Here is a 13457-nt window from a genome sequence, read left to right as displayed (position 1 = left end):
AGTGTATCTGCAGTTTTCTGAAAATAAAATCATGAGTCAAACCTGAGGCTTTAGCTTGCAGGTTTGTGCTATGAGCCTGTTCCATTGTTTTGTGCTGCTCTGTCAGTTTGCTATAAATCAACATGTATTTTTTCAGTATTTTTGCTGCGGTACTGGGAATCTTCACATGATGTGGGCATGCAGAGCAAAACTGTAGCACTGCAACAACCTCAGTAAGCACATTGCTCATCCTTAAAGGAAAATGACCATTTCATATATCATCAGTGCATGACGCATGGTGGTGTACCCACTTTCCCTCAACATGCCTTGTCTACATTTACCTCACTTAGTGATTCAGGCCTGAAATTGTTGCATTCAGCTATGAATTTTAAGTGTAGGCGGAAAGTGCAACAGCAGTAGCAGAGAAAGAGCAAGAAAGAGACTTTTGGCTGGGGACAAAACAGCTCAGAGTGGAAAGTGAATTCTGAAAGCCAGCAATCTCAGCAAAAGTAATTGCTGAGTCACTGGTATCGATCAGCAGCCCTATCAATCCCCAACAGATATATTATGGTCATTTGGTGCTACGGGGCAGTAAAATTCTTACTTATTGCCCCTTAAATGTTATTCAGCACCCAACAGCATGTTCTTTGCAGGGAAGGCAAAACAGCAGAAAGCAGACACTGGCGCCCAGACACAGGAGTTTACAGGAGTGTGAGAGTGTCATTTCGTTTTTGGACTCACAGCAACATTGTAAATAGCCATCCCCACGGCCCGATGGTCATTGATTTTCTCTGTGGAGACAGATTTGGTCTCGTAGGCCAAAAATATTCCCAGCAGCAGCAACAGACCCTTGTAGCCGTACACCACGCCTGGATGAAGAGAGGGAACAGAGGGCAAAACAGGCTAAGAGTGAGCGAGTGACAGCGTGAGAGAGAGAGTGTGTGAATGAATGAGTGAGTGACTAAAAAAATGGGATTATAATGCACTTAAGATAATCACTCAAATATAGCAAAGTCACTATAAACCTTGCATATGTATGCCGTTGCAGTCTTATTCCAAGCCAGCATGATCAAGTCGCATTTCCTAAACTTTGTTCAAGTGGCACATGAGTCTTTACACTCGACACATGGTCGGGTTACACATTTTGAACTGGAGAACTGGAGAAGTTTTTAGGCGACCGTATTGGTGACATTTTTAGACAGGCGTCATAAAAACACGAGGGTGGATTTGTCCAAGTAACAAGGTCATATCTACTGGAAAGCCTCGCAGGCTGTTACGAACCTTAAAAACAAACTTTCCAATACAGAAATGTAATATCTGTACATATGAGGAATATATGCCCATATTAAAAGCCTTGAATTTAGCACTTTTTCATGTATGACCAACAATTATTACAAATATATGCATCTATCTATATAGCATGTCTTATATGCTGTGCAGGTATGGGTGCAAATACTTAACCATAAGGATAACAAGGACAATATGTTGTTTTCATATTTGCACATAAATACGTTGTATACAAATATGTTAAACATATATGAACTACACATATATCGCCATATTGTGAATAGGTATATACAGTGTTTTTGGCCCAGATATGACAAGATATGTGACATTTATGACAGGATTCCTTTGTTACAGCAGTACATAAGTATTTTAGATTTATTTATTTATGGGGAACCATTTGCTGGCAGTCCCATCGGTGGGTTTGTCATTGCTGCACGGCCGAGCGTTGTTCAAACCCACAGAGGTTTATTGTAAATTATATTAAATAAATATTATTATAGTACATCCTCAAGGTTTCCAGAGACATCAAATATGTCCTCGTGAATTACAGGGACATGTGTATAACATGATGGCCAAGACATCTGGCTATTTATATTTGATGGTGCAGCTATAAGATAATGGCATCTTGGGTTTGAATATTTCAGTCAGTGTAAATGTAATGCAGCTACAATGGACTGTTGGTACCACCAGATAATGATACAATAAAAGATGTATGTGCAATTATATATGGAAAAAGGCATCCTTTTAAAAACTTTGAAGTTACTTTATAGGAAATTAAAGGGAAAAATCATGATTTAAGGGGTTAATGAAATACAATGTATTTTTTAAGCCATGAAAATTATTTTCCCCACAGTTCTGTCTGGGTGAAGGAAATGAGACCTTCACTCATCTAATCAGGATGGTTATGGGATCATGTAAATGAACAATCGTCTTATTTGCAGAGTTGCAAATAGTCACATTACTGTGCAAAATGTAAACGCCGCCGGTGAAAGAGTGGGTGAATAAGTTAGCAGACAAAAGACAGAGTTAGACAGAGACAGAAGAGCAAAATTTAAGATTAAATAGATACTGTAGAGCTAAAAAGCTGAAGAATGTACGGTAGAGTGAGAATCAGAGCCAGACAGAATGACAGAGAAAAGAGAATAAAACAGCGTGGAGGCAAAGAGAATCTAAGTTCGACTGAAGAGGTTCGACACTTCCTCAGACCGTCCATTGTTTCTTTATACCGCTTGATATTAATCCACTATCTTTTCTTCTCAGAGAGAGGAAATGCTATGGGGCAATGGCCCAGTTTGTGACCCACATTATTTGAATTTCAACATCATTATACTTTCATAAGAGCTGCCACGCTTAGAAAGACAGGAGAGAGAGAGAGGGACTGAGGATAGTGACGGAGGGGGAGATGAGGGGAGGCGATAACATGAAAGTGCGCGAGAGGGAGATAAAGTGAGGGAAAGAGTGACTGACTGGGAGAGTGAAGAGAGGGACGAGGAGAACGAGTGGGCTGACAAAAAGAGAAGCGGAGAGGGAGGAAGGAAGGAGAGCAAGAGCGATGAAAACAAAAAAATAAATAAATAAATAAAAAATCAAACGTGGGGGCGGCGTGGGTGAGGGAGGCTCTGATAGGAGACCTGTTTAATTCAGAGTGAGCGGTGCATGACATGTATGCGTGCGTGCACAACTTCCACGTGTCTGACAGAGATATTCAAAAACAGAGCGGGAGGCAGATTGAGATAGGAGCAGAGGAGAAGAGGGGGGGTGGGGGGGGGAGAGAGAGAAAAAAAACTGTGTGAGAGCAGAGGAAGAGTGAGATTAGAGTAAAGAAGGGAAGCGAGGACGGATACCGAGCCACGTGTTCATCTTCTCTGAGCTGCAGTGTTCCAGCAAGGGCTGAATCAGGACGTCCAAATCTCCTTTAGGGGCCTCCTTAGTGAACTTCTGCTCACATGCAGATGGAGAGAGAGAGAGAGAGAGAAAAAAAAAGAGAGAGAGAGCGAGAGAGAGAAGGGAGGGATGGAAGGACAGGACGCAAGAGGGAGAGAGAGAGAGAGAGAGAGACAAGGAAGATAATGAGAAACGATGAGACAGCAGCACGGTGGAAGAGAAGGCAGGAACGCACAGTAAGCAGAAGCCCCAGTGGCTGTATCGTCGGAGTCCCTCGGGTAAAAACAGGTCCTGCCCGCGTGGACGGCTGAACGAACGCAGCACGGTGTCAGCGGCTCAATACACATATGAAATATTAACTATCTGCAACCTACGAAAAAACAGTTATTCCCACCATTCGATATGTTCAGACTGACCTTTGCATTTTCCTGAGGGTAATGATTTGTAAAAGGTTTGCACACATTGATCAGGTTTGTATGATACTGTCTCGATGCTTAATTGCCTCTATGCAAACATGTGGACAACATTTCCCCCTGTAGGACAATAAACTTAATAACTATTTAATTAAAGATATGTCCAGGCAACTTCATCTAAACCTGGCTGACTGACTTGCTTTTGACTGAAGTTTTTGTGATAATCCCTGCTATCAAATGCTAAAATGTCTTCTATCATCGTTCAGGCGGTGAATTTTTGAGACATGATTCTAATTTTGTGCCTTCGAACAAAACACTGCAAAACGTCTCCATCTAAAAAAGAGGAAAAAAGAGAAAAAATATCTGCTTGCGGGATCAGATAATCCCCTTTGTTTCCAATGCAGTTTCACTTGTTTCGAGATTTTTTTTTTTTTTTTTGTCTGGGAGTATAAATATGTTGAAACAAAGCAAAAAAAAAAAAAAAAAGGCCAGATCAGACTGCGACTGTCAAGAAAAAGACATTTGATTTAAAAAAAATCTGGAAATTCGTTGATTAGCATCGGAACAAGTGGGATTATCACATCCCGCCGGCCGAGGCTTTGAGTTGTTTTAAGGGAAAACAGATTTAAAGACTAAATGTCTCGTTAAGACGGAGGTTTTTTTTGGCAGCAAAGCCTGCTCTTCGATACGACGGGAGGATGAAATCGAGGATAGAGCCGAGGAACACCTCTCCAAACAAAGCCCAGCGTCTCTCCGCTGCGTTATTGATTGATGACATTGGCCGCGCCGCCTGGGCAAATGAACTCTGACGCCCGAATGATCTCATCTGTCTCTCAGACTCTACCTCCACCGTGATGTGCAGGGGATCCACGATCTGCCAGATCATGAGCGACAGGAAGTCGACCGCCAGCAGCACTCCAACTGTTGCGTAGAGTTTCCATGGCTCCAAGTGCTGCTGGGAGTTGGAGCACAGGCACACCCACACACACACACACACAAACACACACACACACACACACACACAGACCATCACTGTCCAAGGGCATCGCAAGCCGGCTCACAAACAAAGACAAACAACCGGAACAGATAATACGACAGGCGTCCTTGTGATTTCTGGATGACTGGGCACAAATGGTCTGCCTGAATGTGTGGCTGCGTGCATGTGCATGAAATATGTGTGTGTGTGTGTGTGTGTGTGCGGTTTGCGTGTATTTCGGGAACAGTGGCGGCGTGGGCGTGTTTTGAGGGTGTGTGTCATGCAACACAGGGGCAAGATGCAGCGTCTATATTTGTGCTGCCGCCTGAAATCATTTGTGCACGCTCAATCGGCATTGTTTTTTTTTTGTTTTTTTTCGCGCGGATGGCTGTCGATGCCACCAATATTCCTCTGTATTATTCTCAACCGCGGCTGTAATGGAAGAATTACAGCCATAACCGACACGAGCAACAGAAATGAGCCCTCCCACTTTGCTCCGGCTCCCCTTCCACACTCGGCTTTATTGAACCACGCGGGCTTACAAAACACCGTGACAACAATTCAGCTGTGCGGTGACGAAAACTGAAAAAATAAAATAAGAAAAAGAAAACGCATTACACAGTCCCGGGCGCCTCCTCGCTTGAGTTGCATGAAAATTCTTTGAAAAGCGCCCATTCTCCCCTCGACTCCTGACGCGCGGGCAAAGTTTCTTTAAATACTCTCGCACAGCTCTCTGGCAAATTGCCCTTCTGTGGACATGAAGAGAGTTGAAAGTCAACCCGATTCGTTGTGCTTTGGCTCAAATAATAAAGCCCCCGAAGGTTGGATTTCTGCATAGAACTTTAATACTCATCCATATTCATAAATATTCCATAAATGGCTTAATCTCGTATTCTTCTGATTAGGTCTTAGAAATTCCCACAACACATTGCAGACTGGCAGTATCTCGCTGGCTCCAGGACACACTATCTTTGAGAGGAAGTGCACACACACACTCACAAACACACACACCCACACTTATGCTCAAACATGCTAGCATACATAATCAAGCTGATGACGTGGGTATCAAGGGTCTTGGGTTTGTCTGTGTGTGTGTGCCCAAACTGTGTGTCTGTGTGCATGCATGCATGTGTGTGTAGGTGCGTGTGCTTTGTGTGTGCATGCACGTCCAGTATGTGTACCCGGGCACTGTATCTATGCCAGCGAGCGTCCAAACCCCGTTATCCCTGCACTCTTGCTACAACTCGCTGCAGAGAGTGACGCCGGGCCGAGCCGGCCTCTCAGAAGCTTAGGCTGCGAGGGAGCCCGCAAAGTTTCGAGTGGCGGGGAAACGTTTTATCAGCCGCCGCCACACATGCCGTACGCCGCTTGGCCCGGCCTCCCCCTCCTCTCCCCCCCCCCCCCCCGCCGCTCGCCCCTCCCCTCCCTCCCTTACTGAGAGACCTCAGAGGGGCTTATCCATCCCTCCCTCTCTCCTTCCCCTTGACGCTCCTTACCTTCTTCTTCTCCTTCTTCTCGTCCTTCTTTGTGAAGAGGGTGTGGACCCACCAGATCTTGGTGAACATGCTGCCGTAGGCGAGGCTGAAGCCCAGGCCGAGCAGCCACAGGCGAAACTGAGCGGGGGACACAGAGGAGGGGAGGGAGGAGAGGAGCAGAGATTGAAAAAAAAAGTGCTCTTGGTGGACCACTTTTACACCAAGCTGGCAGGGTTATTCTTACCCTGTCTTAAAAAAAAAAAAAAGCTCTGTATGCATAATTCACCTCCAGGTTAACTGCTGTCATCATCTTCAAACCTGACCTGACCTTCCCTCTCAACCACACGATGAATATCAGTCAGAGTCCAATCCAAACGGGTGATTTATCGGCAGTCGTCGTATTTCATAGGTTAAATTTACACCGAGGTTAAAGCTGCCTGCCGAGAATGTAGAACATGTCATCTGATCTATGTGGGTCACAAATCAGCAGGTAGCCGGTTTACACTTCTGCTGATCAGGGCCGATGATTTCCTGGGACTGCTGCAGAGTGCAAGAACGCGCGACCAAAAATTCTGGGTTACCCGCTTTACAACAAGTTCAAGTCCTGGATGGCGGTGGGATTTCCAGGTCAAGGTAAAGCAAAGTAACACAGCTTCCCGGCACTGACAAGGAACGAAAACAGCATGTGGCCTGTGTCGGGGTTTGACAAACAAAACAAAAAAAAAAAAGTGTTGTTGGAGGTTCCTCTTTCCCAGGAAAAAGAAAAGCGTAAACAGATGGGAGGAGTTCAAATGGAAGAGGAGAAGGTGCATGGAGAGTGGAGAGGAGGGATGAAGGAGGACGTGGAGAGAAACTCTGAGTTCAGCTTGTCTCGAATTCAACATTAAAATCTTGTTTTTTTTAAACAAGTGGGGAAAAAAATCTGTCAGTAAGATCAGAAAATCCCTCTTGTTTCCGATGCAGTTTCTTTTTTCGTTTTTTTTTTTTCTTTTTTTTCTGGGAACAAGTATAAATATGTTGAAACAAGGCAGAATAAAGCAGATCAGCCCACAAGGATCAAGAAAATGACAGTTGATCCAAGAACATTTCTGAAGCAAGTTGATTAGCATCGGAACGAAGTGGGATAATCGCATCCCACTGGAAGATTTTTTTTTTTTTTTTTCACTTATTTAAAGAAAACCGAGATTTTTAAAACTGACTACGAAACTAAACGAGTTGCTCTGGAGATGCAGTGTGGGTGAGGAGATAGAGATTGGAAGAGAGAGAGAGAGAGAGAGAGAGAGAGAGAGAGAGAGAGAGAGAGAGGACGGCTAACCAGTGAAGAAGAAACCAGAGTTGAGCGAGGGAGAGCAGGAAGAGTCAGAGTGGGTAATGAAAAAAAAAGACAGATGATAAGGAGTTGCAGCGAAGAGATAGAGAGAGAGGAGGAGGGAGATAATAAAAGTTTAAGTTCGACTTTTTTGAGGGATTGTAGAAAGAGAAAAACGAGTCGGAGTGGAAGGTCAGAGGCAGATGGAGGAATGAGAGAGAATAACCAGGCGGGGACGGAGAGCAGAAACGCGAAAAAGAAATGCGAGTGTACAGCGAGACATCTCCCTCTCAACATGGCTGACAGAAACATGCTCCTGCTCCTCATTAGAGCTGGAGGCTGGACGGGCGGCGCTCGTGTGGCACCGCTTCCAAAACACCTTAAAACATTCAATGCCGATATTTGGCGCTTTGGTGTTCAGTCTTATGTGGTCTTTTATCCGATCTTCATCGCCTATTTGAAAACATAATGTAAATGCTGATTGAGTCGGTAGTCGTCCACCTGCAGCGGGAGAGGAGAAGCCAACCTGTCAGGGCGTCTCGATTCCTTCACCTCTCAGTTTCCTCAACGTACAACAACCTCGTCGAAACAGTCCAAACTCTGGATGCGTTTTATTAAACCTGACAGTGACAGTGCGCAGTGCAGTGTTTGTGATGAGAACTGAACTGCCAAGTCCCAGCAACACCTCCAGCAAAATTAAATGAACCAGTGTTAACCCGAGGCAAGAGAGCTGCGCTGTGTTTGACTGTGAAAAAAAAAAAAAAATAAACAGACAAAAAAAATTCTTTAAAAAAAAAAAAAAAGTTCACCATGAGATGTTGTTGACAAGTTGTACATACACATAAAATTTAGGCGGTTAAATAGCTGCAACAAAGTTTTGAATATGATTTTTTCAGATGGTAAAATTGCATTTTGAACAGATGAAATACTTTGTTGAAAAGGCTCTGCTCTATACTTTTGAAGCAAAGAAGGAAACTAAATACAAATCATACAAATACAATTATACACATTTCAACCCTTCAAATGTCCATTAATTTAGTTGGAAAAATTGATAAAATAATAAGGTCAGATGAAAATCAACAAAACGAAGCTTTAGGAAACAAATTAAATCCAAGGCAGCAGCTATTTGAAATCAAGTTAACTAGTAAAAAACAAAGATGTCATCATGCAAAAAAAAAGAGATGTGACAATACCAGACTTTTGGTAGTTGATACCAATATCAATCAATCAATCAATAACAGTGAAATTTAACTATTCTAAATACCTGATCTGATACGACGTCAAAAAGAAAAAAAAATATCTCTTTTAGCACACGCTCCTTTGCATAAACATGACTATTAGTAACTGTAACTGTAAACTGTAAAGGTACTTAAAGATAAAAGCTGCATTAGAATAAGAGTTAAAAGAGCAACATCAGCCTGGAGCCTTCAAGTAGAAAACAAACAAAACAAAGCATTTCAAATTAGATGAAGTGTATGAAACATCCTTCTGTCTACAACAAATACAGTGTTTCAGTATTTAAACATACAGTTAAGAGTTACAGGATGAGGGATCAAACACCACTTGTAGCCCCGGTATCGTTTTCAGATTTCTGGCACTGACTTGGCATTAGGGGCGGGCGCGAGTCATGTTTTCCCAGATTGAGTGATTGCATGAATTTCTCGAGGCGGGGATCGATTCCTCGCGGAGGGAAATCTATTTTTAGAACGCATCTTGTGGCAGCGGCAGGAACAATTCACAGCAATACATCAGACGCATGATGCTTATGATTAATCAAAACCGCTCACACAGACGAAGGCATTAACTATGGAAGGCGGACCAGGGCTACAGCGGTGTGTAAGTACGGGTAAACACGGCAAATAAAAGCTGCAGGAAGTGAATTAGAAAATAGCATTTACCTGCCAATATGGGAGAAAGCCTGGAAGAGAAATTAAAGCAAAAGAGGCGTGCATGTGTAAAAAAAAAATAAAAAAAAATAAATAAAATTGAATTCCTTCATAACACAGAGGAATAGAGGAATCGATTACTCTCCCTACCTCCCTACTTTGTAACCAACTATTGATTATTGTGATGCCCATCTCTCTCTCTCTCTCTCTCTCTCTCTCTCTCTCTCTCTCTCTTCCATTACCTGGCAGACGACAGGAAACTGCGACCTGTGGACGTGGTGGCCGTCGATCCCCAGCGGGAAGACGGCGGCGAGGGCCATCATGCAGCCCACCGCCGTCATGTTGTTCAGGTACGGCTGCGAGTTCTGGATGTAGCTGGAACAGGGACGAAAACAAAACAAACACATTCAGAAAACACTGATACACTGACAGTTTACGTTTCCGCTCAATTTCCTCTTAAAGGAATGCTCAAACATTTTTGGGGTGGAATCGCCTTTTTGCAGCTTACACAGAATGAGAGATGAGGTAGCATTTCATGTTAGCTTAGCATAAAGACTTAAAGTCTATGGGAGTCATTAGCCTAGCTCCGTCAAAGTGAAAAAATAAACCTTACAGTGTGTAAATAAGACAGCTAAAACACTTACTTTTTCACTTTCACACAGAATTCAAGTGCTTATGCCAAGTAGAGTGTGGACACCCGACCCAGGCCTGTCAGGACCTGAGTGGTTGGGCCGGGTTCGGACAAATATTTAGAAATTATGTTCAGGTTCAGGGCAGGCTCGGTCATGTCCACATTATTTCAGCGAAGAATGATGGACCTCCTGTCTGTTCCTTCCTGTGTAGTGCTGGAGTTTACATGATGACACTGAAGGCAACACATTCAGGCGGTGTGGATGACAAGCAAAATCTAAGGCTCGGGATGGGTTCAGACAAAAATATGCGTCCTGACTCTAATGCTAACACAAAATGCTCCGCATAGGAACCGAAGCATTGGATGTACAGACGTGAAAATGGGATCAAACATCTCGTTTCAGTCTGGGTCAGTCTGAAAAAAAAAAAAGATATTTCACCCAAAACGTTGCACTATTCCTTTAAGATCCCCACTTAGCCGAATCAGACGTAAGCAAAACAACATTACCCGTACGCCAGGTGGATGTGATGGAGATATTGTGTGTCTGCCGGCTCTAGTACATTTAAACTGAGATATCACTTTTCTACGGCTGCACCACTTCATTGTGGACGTCTTAAGCTCCTTATCAGCCGCATTTCCCCGCTTGCTTGCGTGACATATTGATACCAGCTGAAACTTTGTAAATCTCGAGTTTCACTTCAAATCATGCACTATAGATTCCGGTGAAGCGTGTCTGTGGGAATAATGTTGAAACACTGAACGCGAGGGTACAGACGGGGTTTAGAGGATTAAAAAGTGAAAGGTAATTACCATAATAAGAAATGTAATTATGATGCGACAGAGGAAATGTGTGTACTTAAATGCCACATCAGGCACAATCTCTGCATTCAAGTTCGCGCTAAAGAGCGATGTATTTAAGGCAATCTGCAATCTAACACAACACCCACCCACCATTCCAGTCTTCATTACCGTAGTGTATATCCACACACATCTGCACACAAGAACACACACACACACACATATACACACACACTGGGCTCATATGGTAAAAGAAAGCCTCCTGAACTATAATATCAATGCGATCTGAGAGTTATTTTATGATGAAGCGCTGTAATTTCCTCTTTTTTGGGCAGTGTGCTCTCTTTACCTCAACTTCTACTTCGACTTTTATCTTTTACTCGAAATGCAGCACGCCTCGCAGCTGCATTGCATTGTGGTCTACTGAGGCTACCGTATCTCTGAGTCTTCTGTGATGGATTTCTCCAGGTACGATGGACGAGCGTCGGTGCAAAAACACTGAGTCTAGATACAAGCCCCTGCTCTTTGATTCAGAGGCGAATGACACCAAAACCTGTGTCAGATAACCGAGAAATATTCTGCCACCAAATCCCTTTGTAGATTTATGTCGTTTCATCTTCATTTGGCCAAATAAAATAAGAAATGAGAAAAAAAGAATCACCACCAGACGACAAAATGAGCCCAGAAATGCTAAACAAATCACCAGTAGGGTCCGTTTTTTAAGAAGTGTCAAAGTGTTTTAGGCTGACTTGAAGACTGTCACTGCTTTTAACGTTCTCTTGCTTGTAAAGTGAATTGGTTATTCACTTTTGTTGCCCAACAAGCCAGTTTGTGGCAATCGTGTTTTGTAAGAAGTGTTTATTGAATAAATTTGATTTGATCTGATTTGACTCGCACTACTAAACGCAGCCTTCAGTTAAATTGTGTTTGAATTAAAATCAAAGCTGGACAAGGACCTGACTGGCACATCGGAGCCTGTCAGATATTCCCACAAGAACAAACCGCTCCAACTCTGAGAAAACTACAGATAAGCTCGCGGACTTACGGGACTTTAAATCACTTTGACCCAGGTCAAACATAAAAATACTGCAGTAAAAAGGCATCAGAGATACACCGAGAGTGGGTTCACAGACATGGATTAAGCCTAGAAATCCTAGATCAAAAGGCGTTTTTTTAAAGGAGGTCTATTTGCATTTAGTCTAGGACTATGCTTAAACTGTGACAATGAAACCAGCTGCTAGATTGCAGAAGACACACCCAAATCACTCTATTTGCAGCGTCTGAGCTCCAGAAGCTAAAGTGCTGCTCAACATTCCCATTAACCTTCAAACAGAGAAGGATTTCTGCAGTAAAAAAAATCAAATCTATTTTTTTTTTCTTTTGTACACATTCACACGTTCACACACACACATTCACACCTAGCTGCCGAGTACTACAGTCTTCTAATGGTGCCATCTGAGAAGCTCCACTGGGGGTGAAGTGCTCTGCTCAAGGGCACCTCAACACAGTAATTATTAAATGTGTGTGTCTGGGAGGTAATGGTACCCGTCCCCACTCAGCACCCTGCAGCAGCTCTCCAAAAATCTCACCTTAATGCCACAAACCTGCTGCTCTCCCACCTTTAGGCATAGGTGGCGCTATTACAAAGCAAGGGAAAACTTGGCTTCCCCATTATTTTCTTAAAAAAAAAAAAAAGAACCTTCCTCATAATGCCATGATATTTTATAGTAACTAGCTTGCACCAAAGATTCACGACAAGATGGGATATTGTTTCCACAGCAACGGCTGTCTTCATGTCAGTGTTTCTGTCAGCTTTCTGCAGCCGGATAGTTTGTAGCGTGGCTCCATGCTGCCTTCACAGGAACGGGACGTCCGAGTATTATCTGTAAAAGTCAATGTGTCACCTCAGGAGAACGGACGCTCTCTTCCTTGGTGCTCCCCATGGAGGACATTTTTTTCTAGAGAAGATTCGTCCTCTTGAAAATAATAATGTCCCATCGTGGACGCCGTGTTATCGCCGTGGTTAGAAATGAAAAAGAGGGATGTTCTGCTAATGGACCTCCTGAGGAAGCAGCTTTCTGTCTCGCCTCCACACACACACACACACACACACACTAATGTTGCTATAGATGTACAAAAGCTCTCAAAACAGACACATGCGACTTGCCAAGGACAGCCATGGAGGAACGTTATCCTAAAACTGTTTCGGGCAACAGATTTGACCTTGTAACTATTAAAATTTTGAGTATAGTAAGCAAATAGAAGCCGGATCCTGTTTCCGAGTTTATGTGTAATTACGGACCCAGATTCCACTATCAGACGGGTCGGGGACTGGAGAAAATATGAACTGCGTCAAGTTTTATGTACAAAGCAAGACTTTTTCTTATGAAAATCCTGCGAATTTCAGCTTCCCTGTAGCCTTCCTGGTGGGCTTTAGGTCACTGTTTTATCCTTCTATCCTTTCTCATCCGCTGTTGGTGAACTCACCGGACGTTGCTGTTGTAGATGTTAAAAGTGAGACAGACGATGCCCAGCAGGATGCCGAGGCCGGCGAAGACCGAGACGGCTGCGAAAAGCTTCTGAGACAAGAACCTGAACTCCTCAATCACCACTGTTCGATCAGCCGGAGGCCCAGCGCCTGACAGACAGAGAGAGAGAGAGAAACAGAGAGAGAGGGAAAATGACAAACAGTAGTGGGGAGAGGAGGGAATGAGAGTTTCAGACAGACAGAGAGGAGAGAAGTAAGGGAGGAAAAACAGAGACAGAGAAAGATTGAAAGAAAGCCAAAGGGAGAGGGAGGAAAGATTAAGAAGAGGGGG

At 43.5% G+C, this 13457-nt stretch overlaps 1 protein-coding gene across 1 annotated transcript in view; it reads right to left on the bottom strand.

Moving 5' to 3' along the window:
- gabbr1a (gamma-aminobutyric acid (GABA) B receptor, 1a) overlaps window positions 1–13457 on the bottom strand; it is a 62462-nt gene that overhangs the window by 6787 nt on the left and 42218 nt on the right. The window contains exons 16-21 of the mRNA XM_030072945.1: window positions 13126–13276; window positions 9452–9584; window positions 6036–6152; window positions 4408–4515; window positions 3111–3204; window positions 721–848 (exon numbers count right to left, since the gene is read on the bottom strand). Of these exons, the coding sequence (XP_029928805.1) occupies window positions 721–848; window positions 3111–3204; window positions 4408–4515; window positions 6036–6152; window positions 9452–9584; window positions 13126–13276 (731 nt within the window). The remainder of the gene's footprint in view (window positions 1–720; window positions 849–3110; window positions 3205–4407; window positions 4516–6035; window positions 6153–9451; window positions 9585–13125; window positions 13277–13457) is intronic.

Source organism: Myripristis murdjan, chromosome 16 (assembly GCF_902150065.1).
Source record: "Myripristis murdjan chromosome 16, fMyrMur1.1, whole genome shotgun sequence".
NCBI lineage: Eukaryota > Metazoa > Chordata > Actinopteri > Holocentriformes > Holocentridae > Myripristis > Myripristis murdjan.
Note: the sequence above shows the minus strand (reverse complement) of the source record. Positions and strands in the feature narration are given on the sequence as shown.